The following is a 20,613-nucleotide window of genomic DNA, read 5'->3' as shown; positions in this document are numbered from 1 at the left end:
AATTCTGTTCATTTTTTCCTAATCCAGCAAGTTGATTTTAGCTGGAACATGTATGCTGATGGGAAACTCACGTTTTGTGATCATTATCTGATAGAACAAATTAGAAGTGGAAAGGAGACTGAAGTTCGACAATTCTTTTTTCTGCTTGCAATTTGCCACACGGTAATGGTGGATGCTTCTGATGGTGAGTATTCTGCTTGTGTAAAATGCACACATGGTAGATTCAGTTTTAACATCATTCACACAAGTGAGATAGAACACCTGGCTATTGTATTAATTCTAGGCTAGTGCTTGCGCTAAAGATGCTCATCTCTACATGTGCCAAGAAGTCTCAGATTTAACTTTTGAATTCTCACAATTTTGACATAAATATATATAAAATACCTGCTTCAATAAACATTTTCTGAATCTAAGTTTTACAAATACAAAATACAGAGGACTAGTATTTTCTCAGTATTACACTTCACTTTATGGAAACCTGTATTTGGTGTACAGAGTTTCAAAAGCATTAACACCAAATAAAGGGTAAAATAAACACACAGGTATAAGAACAGATTTTACATACACATGTAATTTCACACACTTGAAGTTTATCTTCAGTGGGACAACTTGGTGTATAAACAGCTAAGTATTTGTTTATGTGCTGGTATGATTGGAACTATAGATGCTTTTCTCCTTCAGTAAATGTGCTTTTTCCCTCACAATGGTTCTAATATATGCACAAATATATACAGTGCCCTAGAGGACTAAGTTGAATAAAGAGGAATGTTGAGCTTTACAATCTGAAGAATGAATAAAGGTTAAGGGTGCAGATGGGTGGCTGTGGGGAGAAGTGGTAAACTGTGGAATCAAGGATAAAAGTCTGAGTCCAAACATACTCTGTATGCAAAAGGAGGGGACAAAGTGCTGAATTTTCCAGCCACTCTGTTGTCCTGGTCTTATATGAATTCAACAACTAGATTAAGATCAAGAAGGATGTGGATAAATTGCAGAGGGTTCACAGAAGAGCCAGGAGAATGGTTAAAAGGTAAACAAACATACTTATAGAGCGAGAGATTCAAGCAGCTCTATCTGTTTAGCATAACAAAGAGAAGGATTAAAGGGTGACTTTATTACAGTCTATAAATACTTGTGTGGAGACATGAGGAACAAATATTTGATGATGGATTTTTCAGTCTAGCAAAAAAAATTTTAACATGATCCAATGACTGGAAGCTGAAGCTATATACATTCAGACTGGTAATAAGACATCAATTTTTAAATGAGAGCAATTAACCATAAGAGCAATTTACCAAAGATCATGTTTGATTTCACCATCACTGGCAATTTTAAAATCAAGATTGAACGTTTTTCTAAAAGTTTTGCACTAGGAATTAATTTGGGGAAGTTCTATGGCCTGTGTTATATAGGAGGTCAGATTAGATGATCACAATGGTCCCTTCTGGCCTTGGAATCCATGACTTTATTCACTGTAACTTTGTGCCTGTTTTTCTTGGTCTTCTCTAATTAAAGTTAATTTTTTCCAGTGGTTAATGTGACCACGGCTTTCTGTCTTGAGGCTGTTTATCTTCCAAAATGCTGCAATGAAATAAATGAGAAATTAAGATTCTACAAATAAAAATCACTTGTATGTAACCAAGTTATGTTATCTCCATTTTACTGATGGAGAAGCTGAGGAAGGAGAGGTTCAATGACTTGCCTATTTGAAAGGAGTCCAGGACAGGAATTAAATGAGCTCCCAGATTCTGTCACTCTTTTTTTTTTTTTTTTTTTTTAATTAAATCCACAGTAAAAATGTGTCTTGAGTTATACAGAGAAATCAAAAGTGTAGATTATTAAACACGCCATATGGCCCTTTATTGCTACAAAGCATGGGGTGTTAAAGTCCCAACTGTCCATGAGGCTAATGAGGGGCTTAGGGATAATGGAAGGACGACAAATGGAAATGAGGATATGGAGGTAGATATTACCACATCCGAGGTAGAAGCCAAACTTGAACAGCTTAATGGGACTATACTGGGGGGCCCAGATAATCTTCATCCAAGAATATTACCGTTATTCAAGGTACTGGTGAGACCTCATCTGGAATATTGTGTGCAGTTCTAGTCTCCCATGTTTAAGAAGGATGAATTCAAACTGGAACGGGTACAGAGAAGGGCTACTAGGATGATCTGAGGAATGGAAAACCTGTCTTATGAAAGGAGACTCAAAGAGCTTGGCTTGTTTAGCCTAGCCAAAAGAAGCCTGAGAGGAGATATGATTGCTCTCTCTAAATATATCAGAGGAATAAATACCATGGAGGGAGAAGAATTATGTAAGCTCAGTACCAAAGTGGACACAAGAACAAATGGATATAAACTGGCCATCAGGAAGCTTAGACTTGAAATTAGATGAAGGTTTCTAACCATCAGAGGAGTGAAGTTCTGGAACAGCCTTCCAAGGGAAGCTTCAAGACTAAGCTTGATAAGTTTATGGAAGGGATGGTATGATGGGATAGCCTAATTTTGGCAATTAATTGATCTTCAACTATTAGCGGTAGATATGCCCAATGGCCTGTGATGGGATGTTAGATAAAGTGGGATCTGAGTTACTACAAAGAATTCTTTCCTGGGTGTCTGGCTGGTGAGTCTTGCCCACATGTTCAGGGTTTAGCTGATTGCCATACATGGGGTTGGGAAGGAATTTTCCTCCAGGGCAGATTGGAAGAGGCCCTGGAGGTTTTTCTCCTTCCTGTGCAGCATGGGGCAGGGTCACTTGCTGGAGGATTCTCTGCACCTTGAAGTCTTTAAACCACGATTTGAGGACTTCAATAGCTCAGACATAAGTTAGGGGTTTGTTACGGGAATGGATGGGTGAGATTCTGTGGCCTGCGTTGTGCAGGAGGTCAGACTAGACCATCGTAATCGTCCCTTCTGACCTTAAAGTCTATGATTCTGTGATTCTATAAATGCAGCACACTAGACGAGGGCATCAGTTACTAAAATATACTATGGCTTTCTTCCCTTTTCACTCTTTTAATATAGGTCAGCTCAACTATCAAGCAGCCTCCCCAGATGAAGGAGCCTTAGTAACAGCAGCCAGAAACTTCGGATTTGTTTTTCTTTCACGAACACAGAATACTATTACTATAAGTGAGATGGGGATTGAAAGAACTTATGATGTTCTTGCTATCTTGGATTTCAACAGTGATAGAAAACGAATGTCTGTTATTGGTAAGCTGATCTCGAAAAAGCTTTCTTTTTAGAGACCCCTAAAGAAAAACTCTCTAAACCAGTAGAATGGAGGTAGAACACTGTGCTGTTATGGTTGTCTTTGGCAAAATGGCTGGTTATATGGTGGTGGCTAATCTGTATTTCCAGCTGCTAAATTGCTTTAAATGAAACTGAAATACACAGAAGGCTTTTCTAACCTTACTCTAATTGGAATGGATATGAGCAACACATCTTGAAGAACAACAGTTACAAGAGAGGAGTAACCGTTTTGTTTGCATGCTGAAGTGTTATCTCACTTAAAAGTAATGAACAGTTTTTTAGTTTTGATCTTAGTTTCTTCTATAGCACATGAAGTTTAAATTCACTAAAACAATTTCAGTAGTGGACTATCAGACAATATCAAATTCAGGTTTAGTTTAGTTTATTGCGAGTGCAGGCACACTGTAATGTATCTTCACTGTAGTCTCTCTCTCTCCTGTCCTTGTGAGCAAATTGTGTTTTGATGTTTTTAAAAAATGCTCTCAAAACACAGTTCTTACAAATTTCAATACCTTGTTCATTTGCAGCAGGGCTGGAGGAGGAAATGATGTGTTTGTGAACCAAAATTAAGCTGTTGAGCCACATCAAAGAGCTTATACCAGTATAAGAGAGAAACTTGATTTAGTAATTCTAACTCTAGGCATACCAGCCTTGAATGTCTCTTCCTGTTTAAAGAAGTTGTGTGTTGGTTGACCTGTTTTTTAACCTTCAGTTCTCTGATGGAATATTTCAGGTTCTCTAATTTTAAAAAAGATCTTCCTGATGACATAATAGCAAGACACAAAAGTCTGATCAGTAATTTATCCTTTATTACATCTGCTCTTTGGGTTCTTTTGTTTGTTTGTTTTCCCTTCTCTGATTTAGTAAAAGAACCAGGTGGAAACATTAGACTTTACTGTAAAGGAGCTGATACAGTAATTTATGAACGTTTGCATCCAGTGAATCGTCAGAGACAGATTACACAGGAAGCACTAGATGTAAGTTTTGCTTTTTAAAATTTCATTTTTAACATGGGTAAAACTAAGCTACCTACAACTACATTGAATTGACTTATTTCTATTTTGCTAAACAATTCTGAAAAATATAGCTCCATAGTACTATTAGATCAAAGTTTTCAAAAAAGCTGAATAGCAGCCAAAACAACTTACCTTGCTGCTACGAGATGTTCTGATGTTTGAAATCATAATGTGATTTCCCCTCCCTTTTTTTTCTTTTTAATGGAATTGTATCTTAAATGTTTGCATTGTACATATGGAAATTAGTTTTTCATTATTTGAGAAACTTGCATGTCACTTCGGACTTTCCCGCTCCATTCTATTTTTTACTTGTACTTTGCAGCATGTTTTCTAGACCTACCTAGATTGACTGATAAATTGCACTAGGTACTATTACTGGATTGATTGTTTTACATTTTTTCCAAATGATTATAGAATCTTCTGTTTAACACCAGAAGTGAAGGATTAGAATTCTTTCAGGCTGCAGCTCTTCTTTGGATATTCTGCAATGTCCAACTTTCACTATACAGTCTGAGTACAGTAGCAACCAGTGACTGAGTTCTTTCAGATTGACTAGTCAGAGTATGTCTTCTCAACTTCAATTTTAAGCCAATATTGAAATCTATGCAGCTTATTTCTCTTCTTTTTCCATAGATTTTTGCAAATGAGACCTTGAGGACATTATGCCTCTGCTACAAGGACATTAGTCATGATGAATATGAAACATGGAATAAAAAGTTCATGGAATCTAGTGTAGCTGCAAGTAACCGTGATGAAGCCCTGGATAATGTATATGAAGAAATAGAAAAAAACCTTATTGTAAGTTGTAATATTTTAAATTATAAATGTGTTTTTATTCTTGTCCAATTAGTAGCAGACCATTGTGGAAACTGAATAGTCCTTTTTGATTAGAACATTTGTGAGTGCAATTTTAATTAAGATTTTGTGAGACTACCAAAACTCTCTTGTAGAGAGCTTCAGGGAATGAAGGAAGATGGATTTCTTTGGTTTAGCTTTCACTGGACGTTTTTCCTCCATTCCAAAAAGTCGGCTAGTATCTCTGTAGTGCTAGCTCAGAAATAAGTTGTATTAAAAAAAGTTCAGGTTTTAAAATTTGGGAGATAAACAGCTATCTGCTATGTCGGTAACTACACGACAAATAATTTGCAAAAGGGGAACCTTGCTATAGCTGTTCAAAGGTTATTTCATCCTTAAAGCTCTGAAATACTTCTAGTATTAAATTTACCTCCACTCTGTGTGATGCAACTGGTTAGTATGCTATGGGGTAATTTGCCTTCATTTGAAGGATTGAGTATTGCTTAATGTGCCTGACACAGGGGGTGAGACTAGATGAACCAAACAGTCTGATCAAGATACGTCACTCAGATAACTCTAATTGGGTATATTCCAGACCAATTCATAAGAAGCAAGACTATAAATTGCAAATAGCATTTAAATAAACAAAAGTTCTCATCACAGTCATTGTGAAGATTTTTTTTTTTTTTAAAGAAACCCAATACCCTGGGCCAAATCAGGCTCTATTGCATTGGCAAATGCTATTGACTTTACAAGAGTTTCTCTGGGGTAATTAGAGAGTAGAAATTTGCCATCTGAAGTATACTGAGGAAAAGTTTATTGTTAAAATGATTTGGTCAACTGTGAATTACAGGATAATCATACTGTTAACTGCTGATTTTCCATTTGAGCCTGCAATATATGTTGGATTGCTTTTCTAAAAATTGATTATAGATCAGAGTGTTGGAATACCATCTCAGTCATGCAGCCCAGTTTGCAACAGTATTGTTGTGGGAATCTTTTACAGTAAATTTTTCTGGATTTAAGAAGTCTCAGATGAAGCCTCTTTGGAACTCTTTGCTGCAAACAAACTGCACAATTATGACTATAAATAGGATCCACTTACTGAGTAAACTTCATGCTGGCAGTTTGTTTTAGTTCATACTGCCTATTATGCTCTATTTAGTAATATTAACCACCTGTTAATCACTCCTTATCTGCTACCTTTACCATCTTGTTAGTGGTATTGGATAGTGCAAGACTTCATGGTGTTCACTGTCCCTCTTAAAAGCACTTCTGTTACCTTAGGCTCTTGACATTCCCTCTTTTACTTTGTGAGTTCAGTAAAACATTATTTAAACATAGTGGGAAACATGTCTTTAAAACGTAAAATTCAGTATCTGAAGTGGAGAATTTATTATATAGTTGTAACTATTGTAAACAAATCCTATCTGTAACTGGGAAGGAATACAATACACAGATGAAAATGTTTCCTGTGGTGTCCTACATAATAACAACTATCAAAGTCATCTAGTTCTGTAATGGTGGTGTTTTATTATTATCATAGTACCTAGGAGCCCCAGTCATGGACCAGGACCCCATTGTGCTAGGTGCTGTACAAACAGACAACAAAAAGATGGTTCCTGCCCCAATGAGCCTACAATCTAAGTATAAGACAAGAGACAACAATATATTCTTCCGTATCTAAGTAGCTTCATTTTATGCTACAAACTAAACCTGTTTTCTCTCTGGATTTTTCTCTTATTAAATGCTTGTGTTTCCAATAACTTCCAGCTCTTGGGTGCTACAGCTATTGAAGACAAACTGCAGGATGGTGTTCCAGAAACAATTTCCAAACTTGCAAAGGCGGACATTAAAATCTGGGTGCTTACTGGTGACAAAAAAGGTATATTTACATTACTATAATGATAGCAGAAACATGTGAGCTTATGGTTGGCAGCTGAAGCTAGACATATTCATACTAGAAATAAAACTCAAATTCTTAACAGGGTAACTAATCACTGGAACAACTTCCATAGGGATGTGGTGGATTCTTTGTCACCTGAAGTCTTTAAATCAAGACTGGATATATTTCTAAAAGATATGTAATAGCTCAGACGGAAGTTCCGCTTAATGCTGAGTTTATTGGGTGAGATTGTATGGCCTGTATTGTGCAGGAGGTCAGACGTGATGACCATTATGGCCTTAACCTATGAATTATTTTTAGAGAAAAATCTTTGCTATATATCCAAATGAGAAACTAATGAATGACAATTGGCTACCAACCAATTAACTTGCCCAATCACAAGGGTAACTGAATGGAAAATAATGTTGATGACAGACGTGACTTTAACAGAAGCTATTTCCATTAACAACTCCTGTTTCTATGGTTATAAAACCTGTCTGATTCATGCAAGTGAATTTTGTCTTTTAAGTTGCTGGGACAAAAAGGAAACTTTCTTCTTAAAGGTGGTTTGCAAAAAGAGAATAAACCTTTAAGTGACTTGCCCACCATCACACAGGAACTTGGTGGTAGAGGCAGGGATAGAATCCAATTCTCCAGGGTTCACCTGCTTTAACCATGGAACCATCCTTACTCTTCCTGCCTCTGAGTCTCTGCCTCATTCACTATGCACCTTCCAAACTTCTGCAACAATGAAGCAGGGGTTCTTCAGATGAGTTTCCTTAACTATACAACCCTAACTCATCCCCAGAGCAAGTCCATCCTCAGTTCAGAGGTTCTGTGGACACAGTAGTAGGTGATCATGTTATGAGGTTATCCTAATGCATACGCACAAGGAGGCTGATACAAGGGCATTTTCTAACTTCTGACATTTTGAACGTTGATGTTCATAAGGGTGGTTTTGGGTGACTGGGTGGGTGCAATATCCTAGGTTATTAAAAAGGCAAACAAAAAAACAAATTCCATCATGTAGTATCATATTGACACTCACGTGAGTCATCACTAAGGTTGGAACCAAGTTTAGATCCACTGCACAGCACGTAGACCCCTGCTACTTGAGTTATAACGGAGTAAATGAGGATAATAGTAGGTTTTCCTTAAGCTTGGAAGGATCAGATTTTACCAGGAAATGTCAGTTGCATTATACAAACCAATGAAAAAATATTTCCATTGATGATGATCGAAATTTACAGATAAGCAAAGTAAGAAAAACGCTTCTTGAGAATTTAGAACATGATTTAATATTAAAATTTAGACATTGATGTTGGCAGTTTGTGTTTTAATGGTTATAAAACTAATATAAAATGATTAAAACCCATGATTTTGCATAACTGAACAATTAAATAGATAAAAATTAAAAAAAGCTTACAAATAAAAATCAAGGTTAGCCATTGAAATTATTTTAAAAAAAATTTTAAAAAAATTCTGTCAAGCCTAGTTATCCTGTTTGTGGATGAGAGGAATGAGATGCATCCTTTGCCCCATCCCCTCTGACCTGTCCCTATCCTTTCTTTCCCCCCCACTCCTGGCTCCTCGTTCGACTCCCATTCTCCTTGACATCCCAGTCTCCACTCCTTAGGCGTCTTGTGCCACTTTTCTTGCCTACCAGTCCCAGTCTCTGGACTCATTGTCAGAGTCCCAGTGTCTCCCCCTCTCCACAAGCAGTCCCAGTATCACCAGTCTCCTTGTTCCAATCTTTGCCTTTCTCTCCCCAGGTCCACCTTTTGTCCCCTCTGCATTCAACTTGGGCTGCTTCCTATGCTATGGTGCCTTGGTGCCAGCAGGGGCATCACTGAGAGCACAGGAGACACAGGCTCCCTGCTCTCAAGTCCTAGTGCATGGCTCCACCCCAGCTGGTCACCAACCGGTCGATCATGATCGACTGGCTCATCCTAGAGGAATCTCCCAGTCGATCGCGATCTCCGGTGGTGCAGCGTGGCTGCCGCTAAGGCAGGCTTCCTACCTACCCTTGCCCAATGCTGCTACTGGAAGCACCCAGCGCAGCACTGGGTTGGGGTTGGGGGGGCAGGGGTTGGGGGGCAGGGGTCTCCCTCCAGGTGCTGCTCCTGCCTGCAAGCATAGCTCCCGCAGCTCCCATTGGCCAGGAGACCTGCATGGGCAGTGTTTGCACAGAGGGGCTGCACGTGGAGTCCCGTACCTCCCACCACCTCCCCCAGGGCGCAGCGGCACGTTGGCCCCTTCCAGGAGTGGTGGGGGGCTGGGGTAGGCAGGGAGCCAGCCTTAGCAGCAGCTACACTGCACCACCAACAAGGAGCTGCCGGAGGCAAGTGCTGCCCGGTGGGAGGCCGCACCCCAGCCCTGAGCCCCCTCTTGGAGCCAGCACCCCATATCCCCTCCTGCACCCCAAACTCCCTTCTGCATCCCAATCCCCAACCCTGACCCCCTCCCAGGGCCTGCGTCCTGTACCCCTTCCTGCACCCCAACCCCCTGCCCCAGCCCTGACCCCCCTCCCAGAGCCAGCACCCTATATCCCCTCCTGCACCCCAACACTCTGCCCCAGCCTGGAGCCCCCTCCTGCAACCCAAACTCCCTCTTGGAGGTTGCACCCCTCACCCCCTCCTGCACCCCAACCCCCTGCCCCAAGCTCAGCCCAGGGCCCCCTCTCACACTGCGAACCCCTCGACCCCAGTCAGAGGTGAAAGTAAGCCAGTCTGGTCCAGTACAGCATACCAGCAAGAGCCAGTGCCGGACCAGACCAGCTTCCCCAGCGGTGATTTAAAGGGCCCAGTGCTCCTGCCACTGTGGGGAGCCCTGGGTCCTTTAAATCATCTCTGGAGCTCCGGCAGCGGGGCTTGGGCGGCGCTTTAAAGGGCCCAGGGCTCCCTGCAGTGGCAGGAGCACCGGGCCCTTTAAAGCACTGCTGGATCCCAGCTGCCGGAGCCAGGCTCAGGCGGGGATTTAAAGGGCCCGGTGCTCCGGCCACTGCGGGCAGCCCCCATCCGAGTCCCGCTGCCAGAGCTCCAGGCCCTTTAAAGCACCGCCAGAGTCCTGCTACCGCTATGGATCCTTTAAATCCCCACTTGAGCCCAGCAGCCAGAGCCCCGGGGCTCTGGAAGCCGCGCTCCAGCAGGGATTTAAAATGCCCGGAGCTCTGAGGCGGCCGGAGCCCCAGGCCCTTTAATTCACCCCTGAGCCCTGGGGCTCCCAGCCGCCTCTGCAGCGGAGTGATTTAAAGGCCCCGGGGCTCCCAGCCAGAGCCCTGGGGCCTTTAAATCGCCTCTTCCGGTTGAGGTCACACCTCTTCCTGTTGAGGCCACGACCCCATTCCAGACGGTAAATCCTTTAAATTACTTTCACCCCTGGCCTGAGCCAACAGCCTGTACCCCCTTCCGAACCCCAACCCAGTGAAAGTGAGTGAGGGTGGGGGACAGCAAGCGACAGAGAGGGGCGGGATGGAGTAAGTGGGGCTGAGCTTTGGGGCAGGGGCAGGGCCCTGGGGTATCGGCGGGGTAGATCCTGGTTTGTCCTTAGATTCAAAAAGTGATCTTGGGCATAAAAAAGTTGGAGACCACTGCACTAAAGAAGGCCCTAGATAGCCCTAAGTTGTAGCATGCTTAGTCAGTCTGTGGGGAGGGTGCATGCACAGTTCTGTCACACATAGGAGCTGTGGGAGGAAGAAGCCTATTCAGTTAGGATGGAATCTTTAGAGATTTTAGCTGTTAAAATTAAACTCTGGCAAGTATCTGAGCATGTGCAACCTGACTTTTTCAATGAGTCTGTTTTGGACAGATATTCACAGGGATGGCAAAAGGCATATCCCTTATGCAAAAGGCCACCCCAGGCTACGTTTGGGGGTGCTAGAACTTTTTTTTTTTTTTAAACTCTCAAGAATATAACATGGACCACACACTCTATTATTTTCCCCTAGCCCTGTCGTCTGAAACAGGTGGCCTGCTCAGGTTTAAAAAAACAACAACAAAAAAGGCAGGCTGACGCAGACAACCAGTGTGGAAAATTTCCAACCAAACACTTTCACAAAGTTAAAAGCAACTAAAAACAAGGTCTTATAATGGGAAATGTCAGGCCGTCTTAATAGGTGGTGCTAGCAGTGCAGTCTTTAATAACTGCTTTATTAATGTTGTTTAGTTTAATTTAAAGGTGCAATGAATTTGATGACATAATCTTTGAGCTACTATTGTATTTTTAAGGTTGCAAGTAAAGAAGAATATAACCTACAAATACAATGATCTTCAGGGATCTTGCTCTTGTTTACCTAATTATTGTAGCATATTTAATAATACCAACCACTGTACTGAGACCCTTGAAATATCGAACCATACTGTGACTTTTCCATTAGATATAGTTGCACTTTCTTCTTTTAGTTTAAGTTAAACCATTATTCAACATTTTTGTATTTATGTACCTACTTCAATGTTTAATGAGGAGCCTGCCAGTTTACTTGTTCTGTTTGTGTTTTTCTCATTTGAAATTTTATCTTAAAATTTCTTTGGAAAGTAAGAGTTTCTTGAGACAGGATGGAGTCTTTGTACATAGATTGGTCAATTATCCTACATATGGCTAATTAAGTCAGTTGAAAGGTAGCACTGTATTGAGGTTTACTGATCGCAAACTTGCTGTGCTGAAACTTGAATCTTCAAGTCATTTTAAAAGCCCCAGAGTACTATTAATCACTATCTATAATAATTAAGGCTACTTTTTAGTCTTGTGTATTTTTAGTAAAAGTCACGGCCAGGTCATGGGCAGTAAACAGAAATTCATGGCCCGTGACGTCCATGACTTTTACTAAAAATACCCGTGAATAAAACTTGGGACAGGAGGACTGCCCGGGGGCCCCATAGGTGCTGGGGAAGGGCAGCCCAGGTGTTTGGGGGGGGGCAGTGGCGCACAGCCCAGGACCCCTACTGGTGCTGGGGGGCGGGATTGTCAGGGCCAGCAGGCTCCCTACCAGGTTCCGCTTCTCCCTCCCCGCCAGCAGCAGCAGTTTGGGTGTGGGAGGGCGCAGGGGACTGGGTCATGGGATGGGGTGAGATAAGCTCTGGGCGGCGCTTGCGTCGGGGGGCTCCCCAGAAGGCAATATCCCTCTGACTCAGCTGCTAGGTGGAGACGTGGCCAGGCAGCTCTGCGCACTGCCCCCGCCCAGAGCGCTGGCTTCGCAGCTCCCGTGGGCTGGGAACCACAGCCCATGGGAGCTGCAGGGGTGGTGCTTGCAGGTGTAGGGGCTGTCTGAGCTACCCTTGAGCCAGGCACACTGGCTGCTGCAGAAGCCGTGGAAAATCACAGAATACGTGATCTCCGTGACAAACTCGCAGCCTTAATAATGATTCATTAAAGAATCGAACTAACGTGTGACTTTGTTTGTTACAGAAACTGCTGAAAACATTGGATTTTCTTGTGAACTTTTAACAGATGAAACTACGATCTGCTATGGAGAGGATATCAGGTAAGTTACAAGCATACAACATTTCTTTGTGTAGGAGTTTAAAATCTCAAATTTCAAAATATTCTAAGTAAGCACACTGTTCCTGTGGCTTTCTTTCTTTATCTGGCTGTCTCCTTTGATTCCTTCTATAGTGGTGCTTACAGTGCCTTAGCAGTGTAACTGAGACTCAGGCTGTGTCTACTCTACGAGCTGGAGGTGTGATTCCCCTGCTCGTGTATGCATAATTGTGCTTGCTCCTAGCAAGCCAGTGTGAGTGTAAATAGCAGTATACCCACGGTAGCATGGGTAGCAGCGGTGGAGGCATGGCTGAGCCATGCAGAATACACACCCTTATCAAGCTAATGCAAGTATGTGTACATCAGCAAGGAGAATCACGCTCCTAGTTTGTAGCACGGATGTAGCCACAGTAGTGGCCAATATTCAGTTATGCTGTGGTTTGTGGATTTTTTTTTTTTTTTTAACTATTTTGCATTTCAGTTTACCAAGGCAACCTACTCATTGTTAGGTTCACGGCCATGAAATTCACTGCCATGAAAAATGTGTCGCAGACCGTGAAATCTAGTCTTGTGTGCTTTTACCCTATACCAGGGATCTCTAACTCAAATGACCACCAGGGCCACATGAGGACTAGTATATTGGCCTGAGGGCCACAACAATGACACCCCTCCCCCACTGCCCCTGGCTCTCCCCCACTGTCCCTGGCCCTGCCCCACCCCACCCCTTCCATGAGGCCCTGCCTCTTCCCACCCCTCCCCCGCTGCCCCCGCCCTACTCCACCCCTTCCATGAGGCCCCACCCCGCCCCACCTCTTCCCACCCCTTCCCTGCCCCCATTCCAACCCCTTCCCCAAAGTCCCCACCCCAACTCCGCCCCCTCCCTGCCCCTATTCTAACCCATTCCCCAAATCCCTGCCCCTGCCCCTCCTCTTCTCCGCCTTCTCCCCTGAACATGCGGCTCTCCGCCTCTCCCCCATCCCTCCTGGAAAGCGCTAAGTGCTACCAAACAGTTGTTTGGCGGCGGGAAGTGCCTGGAGGTAGGCAGAGGAGCGGGGACGCGGTGCGCTGGCGGGGAAAGGGGGAGGTGGGTGAAGGGACCTTGGCAGCAGAAAATAACTCATGGAGGCGGGAAGGGCATGGGGAGCTTGGCAGGTCACAGCAAATAACTCTGTGGGCCGCATGCAGCCCACAGGCCGTGTGTTTGAGACCGCTGCCCAATACTATACAGATTTCACGGGAGACCAGTGTTCCTCAAACAGAAGAGGGTTGTGAGGGAGGTCACAAGGTTATTTTAGGGGGAGGTCATGGTATTGCCACCCTTACTTCTCAGCTGCCTTCAGAGCTGGGTGGCCGGAGGGCAGTGGCTGTTGGTCAGGCACCCAGCTCTGAAGGCAGCACCCGTGATCAGCAGTGCAGAATTAAGGGTGGCAATACCATACCATGCCATCGTTACTTATGCACTGCTGCTGGCAGCAGCTCTGCCTTCAGAGCTGAGCTCCCAGCTACTGCTCTCTGGCCACCCAGCTCTCACGGCAGCGCTGCCTCCAGCAGCAGCGCAGAAGTAATGTGTGGAAGAAAAACGTAGTCTTCACTCTTAGGTTGTTTGCAACAAGTCAGAGACAATTTATTCTCAAGCAATTGCAAGGGGGAGAGTGCGCACGGGATTCCCCCTTCCACCAGATAAACAATTAAGGCAAGCATTTATACCTTTTGTTGCATACAATAATGAGCAACAGCCATGTCTTGTTTAGACATATTCCTTCCTGATATCTTACTTTTCTCAGCAGCTCCTGCTACAGTCTGTGTTCCATTCTTATCTAATACAAGGTCAAAACAGCATCTCTTACAGTTTTCCCACTCACTTCCCACTTGCCCACGCCCTGCCTTAAAGTCTCGCATTATTAGAGTAAGAGTTAGCCTGACTCCTGCTCTATTCCTAAGAACACTTAAGATGTCTGCGTCCAAATCCCCTTTATCCCTTTTTTTACTTCCACAAATGGTAGCAGTATCACAGCCCCAGTACAATAACCTTGTGACCCCACCCACAAATCCATTTTGGGTCAGGACCCCTACAATTACAACACCGAGAAATTTCAGATTTAAATAGCTGAAATCATGAAATTTATAATTTTTAAAATCCTATGACCATGAAATTGACGAAAATGGACTGTGAATTGGGTAGGGCCCTACTCACTGTGGATCAGGCAGAAACATGCCTTTTAAAAACAGTGGTGGTAATAAGCCAACCATTGTTGGCTTTATAAACTTGATTCTATCCCAAGAACTAAATAACTCACTTCAGCACCTTGCATAAGAACTTCCCTAAGTTAGGAGAACTGAGGCTTGTGTAGCACTTTTCACCCAGAAAGTTCTAACATACTTTACAGACTGTAGAAGCTATCTATAGTTAAGACATGTAATATCTTTATCCACCACCGTAATACAGTAACCTCTAGTATGAAAATATAGCAACTGTTTCACAGAAATAGCAACACAACACAACATTTTACAGCAGAAATTGAAGATTTTTTCCCCTAAACAAATTTACAAGAATGGGGAAACTTAAGATATCAAGTTATAATCACCGAGTTGGAATTTGTCCAGAATACCACAACTAACACTCTTACTTTAATAAAAAGTGCCATGCATTTTTAATAACTATAAGAGGCCAGGATTTTCCCTTTTCATTTAATTTGAAAGATATTATCAGTATCAGGGCAATGCAGATTACCCTTTGTGTTAGGGCTTTGGAGCAATACTGACTCAGAATGCCACCCACTGAGTTGTTAACCACTTCTTCGAGATGAGCGTCCCTGTGGGTGCTCCACTTCACGTCAAGCTGCATCCCAGCGCCTTCGATCAGAGATTTCTACAGCAGTACCCCTACGAGCTGCAGACGCGCTGTGCCTGCCTCCCGAGCTGCCAGTGTTTAATAGCGCGTGACCAGCCTGGGCTCCTCAGTTCCCTCTCTACCGTCCCCGGCTAGAGACGGAGTTCAGCGGTGCTCTTTCAGATTAGCTAGTTAGTTTGTTTCTCAGTTTAGTTAGACAATTTTTAGTCATTAGAGTTACTATTTAGGTAAGTTACATTAACTGTTACATTTATTTCTCAAAAAAAAAACCAAAAACAAAACAACCCAACCTCCGCGGTTATGGACATGCGTGGCTCCCCAGGCTTCAAGAGATGCGCCTCCTGTAATGATGTCATCCCCACCTCAGATGGGCGTTCACAGTGTGTACACTGTTTGGGGGAGTCTCATGTACCCCAAAAATGCGTCCACTGTATCGAATTGAAAGCGCAGACCCGCAAGCAGGGAGCTCAGACTTAAAATGCTGCTCCTGGAAAACTCTCTTGGACCTGCGTCTGAACCTGGCCAGCAAACCTCTGAGACAACCTCCAGCGGCAAAGCCAAAGCAAAAAAAATGGCCAGCTTCCTTCTCCCCCTCAGGAGCCATTCCTCGGGGAAGAAGTTAGAACGGGCTCTCCTGTCTCCGGTAACTGCCGCTCCGCGGATCTGTACCTTTACACTCTGTACCTTACACTCGGCAGGCATCTCAGGGGTCGGCTGCCCCACTACATGGTGCTAAGGCTCAGGGCTTTCAATTGTCCGCCTCTTTCAGCTCTCCCTCAGCCACCTCTGTCATTATGGTGCCGAGAGCTGCCACAGTGCCGAGAATACAAGCGGCGGCTGCGGCACCATCCTTTGATCATGTAGCGCCGCTTTTGCAGCCGCCGCTCTTGGCACCGAGCCTCCTGCAGTCTCCAGCCTCCCTTAGAGTGCCGGCCTCAGGGGCACCTACTCCGCTGAGCCAGCTTCCACCTCCGGGACACCCTTTGATGCGCCAGCAGATGCCCCAGCAGACTCTGCCTCCACCAGCTACACCAGCAACAACTCCTGGTCAGTCAGCTCCACCGCAGTTTTTACAGCCAGAGGAATTAAGGGTGTCCCGTGCTCCTGAGTCTCCTCTTCTCAGCACCAGTCTATCACGAGACCTTTAGCACCCTACTATCAGTACTCCCCTACCACTTCAAGCCCCTCCAATGAAGTGTGGGAGGAAGAGGAATACGATGAACAGATGTTTTCCTCTCAATACTCTCCCCAGATTCAGTTACCTACAACTGGGAGACGCATTACAGCATGATCTCAATATCCTCATGGCTATCCACAGTGGTATGGCTACCCGGAGCAGTGGCCACACTGCGGTCCATGGACCGACACCAAACCACACTCAGGTGTTCCATGGGCTGTCAGACCTTCCCCACTGCTGGCTTACACTGACACCCAGATAAGACCTGAAGTGGCCGCCACACCTACAGAGGACACTGTCCCACACACCACCTCTACGGCGATAATACCACAAGACGCCATGGAACCCCCACTACCTCCCCCTACTGATGAGCTCGCTCATTTTCAAGAGTTGTTTCAGAGAGTAGCGGAAGAGCTCAAGATTACCCTGGAGGAGGTACCTGAAACACACCACGAGCTTACAGACATCCTGCAAGCTACGACCTCCTCCAAAATAGCCCTACCAATTAATGGGGCCATTATGGAACCTGCAAAAACTATTTGGCAGACCCCAGTCACAATAACACCCACTAGCAAGAGACTGGACTGCAAATATTTTGTCCCATCTAAGGGTTCTGAGTTTCTATTTATGCACCCATCATCTAATTTGCTAGTGGTCGATGCAGCCAATCAGAAAAACAAATACCAACACTTCCAATCCACTCCATCGGAAAAAGATAACAGGAGACTGGACTTCTTCGGCCGCAAAGTGTATTCTTCTTCCACTTCGCAATTTAGATTGGTGAACTATGCAATTTAGATTGGTGCTCTTAGCAAAATATGACCACAAAAATTATGCTACGGTAATGCAATTTATTGATGACATGTCGAAGGATAAACTACAACAGTTTAAAGCAGTGGTGTCCAAGGGCCAATTGATCTCCTGGGCAGCTCTTCAAGCCACCCTCGGTGCTGTGGACGCAGCGGCCAGATCCGCAGCCATGGCCATCGTCATGCAGCAGGCCTCATGGTTTGCTTTTTCCTCCTTTTCGAAGCAGATACAGATTACGGTTGAAGATCTCCCCTTCAATGGAGATAAGCTCTTCTCCTCTACGACCAATGAAGTCCTTCACTCCATGAAGGACTCACGTGCCACACTCCGATCGTTAGGCATCCAAACACCTGCCTCAAAGAAGAGACAATATACATATCAGCTATACCAACAACCGTGTTACCATACCTTTGTGCAACATCCACCTTTAAGACAATATGGTACACAACAACGACATAGGCCCAGGAACCAACAACGTCTCCCTCCGCAAACAGCGACCCACCCTCCTAACCCAAATAAACAAATCTGAAGTCTTGATTGAGGGTATAGAAAACCTCGCACCATCTCCAGCGCCAACTCCAACCAACCATTTCTTTGGACACTGTTTGCATCCGTTCCTGGCCAACTGGAAAACCATCACTACAGACAGATGGGTCCTGGAAATTATCAGATTGGGTTATGCCATCCCCTTCCTCTCCTTACCTACTACCCACCCTTCCATCCCATCCCTCTTCAGGGACCCCTCTCACGAACAATTGCTCTGTCAGGAGGTACAACACCTCATACGTCTCGGAGTAATAGAGGAGGTACCCCCTCAACACAGAGGGAAAGGGTTTTACTCCCACTACTTCTTGACAGAAAAGAAAAACAGCAGTTGGCGCCCTATCCTCGATCTTTGACGTTTGAACAAGTTCGTCAAGAAACAGAAATTCCGGATGGTTACTCTCCCAATGATAATTCCGACACTGGAGCAAGGAGATTGGTTTTCAGCCCTCGACTCCAAGACGCATATTTCCATGTCTCTATCCACCCTGCCCATTGACGTTTTCTCAGGTTTGCTCTGGGAGCGCAACACTACCAATACAGAGTCCTTCCATTTGGCCTCTCCACCACACCACGTGTCTTCTCCAAGATGCTAGCAGTTGTAATAGCACATCACAGGACAAAAAGGGATCCTCATATTTCCTTACCTGGACAATTGTCTCCTCAAGTCTCGCACACAGTTAGAAGTGAACCACGCAACTCTTGCAACCCTTCACTGCTTCCGCACCTTGGGCCTGCAAATAAACAAAAATAAATCTACCTTACAATCTACCCAACAAATCGACTTCATCGGCACCCACCTCGATTCTACCACTGGTCTTGCATCTCTTCCCCAGGACAGATTCCAGACAATGGGCAACCTTATTACCCAGATACGTGCCAGCCCACAGACTACAGTCTGAGACTCCCTACAGCTATTAGGATATATGGCCGCTTGCACATTTGTGGTCGCAAATGCTCACCTGTACATGCGATGCCTTCAGGGTTGGCTAGCCATGGTATACAATCCAAACAAGCAAAAAGAAAAGGAGTACTGGTGGCACCTTAGAGACTAACCAATTTATCTGAGCATAAGCTTTCGTGAGCTACAGCTCACTTCATCGGATGCATTCAGTGGAAAATACAGTGAGGAGATTTATATACGCACAGAACATGAAAAAATGGGTGTTATCATACACACTGTAAGGTGAGTGATCACTTAAGATGAGCTGTTACCAGCAGGAGAGCCGGGGGAGCGGGGGTGAGAAAACCTTTTGTAGTGATAATCAAGGTGGGCCATTTCCAGCAGTTAACAGGAACGTCTGAGGAACAGTGGCGAGGGGGGGGGGGAATAAACATGGGGAAATAGTTTTACTTTGTGTAATGACACATCCACTCCCAGTCTCTATTCAAGCCCAAGTTAATTGTATCCAGTTTGCAAATTAATTCCAATTCAGCAGTCTCTCGTTGGAGTCTGTTTTTGAAGTCTCTTTGTTGTAATATTGTGACCTTTAGGTCTGAGATCGAGTGACCAGAGAGATTGAAGTGTTCTCTGACTGGTTTATGAATGTTATAAGTCTTGACATCTGATTTGTGTCCAATTCTTTTACGTAGAGACTGTCCAGTTTGACCAATGTACATGGCAAAGGGGCATTGCTGGCACATGATGGCATATATCACATTGGTGGATGTGCAGGTGAACGAGCCTCTGATAGTGTGGCTGATGTTATTAGGCCCTGTGATGGTGTCCCCTGAATAGATATGTGGGCACAGTTGGCAACGGGCTTTGTTGCAAGGATAGGTTCCTGGGTTAGTGGTTCGGTTGTGTGGTTGCTGGTGAGTATTTGCTTCAGGTTGGGGGGCTGTCTGTAGGCAACGACTGGCCTGTTTCCCAAGATTTGTGAGGGTGATGGGTCGTCCCTCAGGATAGGTTGTAGATCCTTGATGATGCATTGGAGAGGTTTTAGTTGGGGGCTGAAGGTAATGGCTAGTGGCGTTCTGTTATTATCTTTGTTGGGCCTGTCCTGTAGTAGGTGACTTCTGGATACTCTTCTGGCTCTGTCAAATTTGCATAGGCTAAACAAGTTACTAACTATGTCCCAGAAAGTCAAGGACTCAGTTCTGTGGTGGACCTCTCCCATCAACTTCTGCATTGGGATTCCCTTCTGACAAGATCCCCCTTCAATTTCCATCATCACAGATGCATCCCTCACAGAATGGGGAGCACACATGGGCCACCACACCACTCAGGGTCTCTGGGCCGCTTCGGAAACCCAGCTTCACATAAATTTGCTCGAGCTCAGGGCCGTATGCAATGCCTGCCTCCATTTCCTTCCCATCATCCAAAACCGCTGAAGTCGAATCATGACCAACAACATCATGTGCATGTTTTATGTCAACAGACCGGGGGGAGCCTGGTCACACTCCTTCTGCACAGAGGTGGTAAAACTTTGGAACTGGTGCCTTCAACACAACATCCATATCTCCTCCTCATACTTGCCAGGTTCTCAGAATACCACCACAAACGAGCTCAGCCGATCATTCCCCATAAAGCACAAGTGGGAACTCAGCAACACCATTCTTTCCAACATCTTCCAGACCTGGGATTATCCCCAACTGGATCTATTTGCACAGCAACAAACAAAAAATGCCCGACATTCTGCTCCAGAGTAGGCCTGGGGAAACACTCACAGGGAGATGCCTTTATGCTCCCATGGACCGAAACTCTTATGTATGCATTCCCACCAGTGCCTCTATTGCACAGAGTAATTCAGAAGATACGAACAGACAGAGCCAACATCATTCTCATAGCCCCAGCATGGCCCAGACAA

General features: G+C 44.5%; 1 protein-coding gene across 1 annotated transcript in view; it reads left to right on the top strand.

The window, feature by feature from the left end:
* ATP8B1 (ATPase phospholipid transporting 8B1) overlaps positions 1 to 20,613 on the top strand; it is a 145,045-nt gene that overhangs the window by 90,256 nt on the left and 34,176 nt on the right. Inside the window, exons 15-20 of the mRNA XM_073343620.1 lie at positions 28 to 184; positions 3,024 to 3,212; positions 4,116 to 4,228; positions 4,901 to 5,065; positions 6,836 to 6,947; positions 12,351 to 12,426. Of these exons, the coding sequence (XP_073199721.1) occupies positions 28 to 184; positions 3,024 to 3,212; positions 4,116 to 4,228; positions 4,901 to 5,065; positions 6,836 to 6,947; positions 12,351 to 12,426 (812 nt within the window). The remainder of the gene's footprint in view (positions 1 to 27; positions 185 to 3,023; positions 3,213 to 4,115; positions 4,229 to 4,900; positions 5,066 to 6,835; positions 6,948 to 12,350; positions 12,427 to 20,613) is intronic.

Source organism: Lepidochelys kempii, chromosome 5 (genome assembly GCF_965140265.1).
Source record: "Lepidochelys kempii isolate rLepKem1 chromosome 5, rLepKem1.hap2, whole genome shotgun sequence".
Classification (NCBI taxonomy): domain Eukaryota; kingdom Metazoa; phylum Chordata; order Testudines; family Cheloniidae; genus Lepidochelys; species Lepidochelys kempii.
This window is presented reverse-complemented; position numbering and strand designations above follow the sequence as displayed.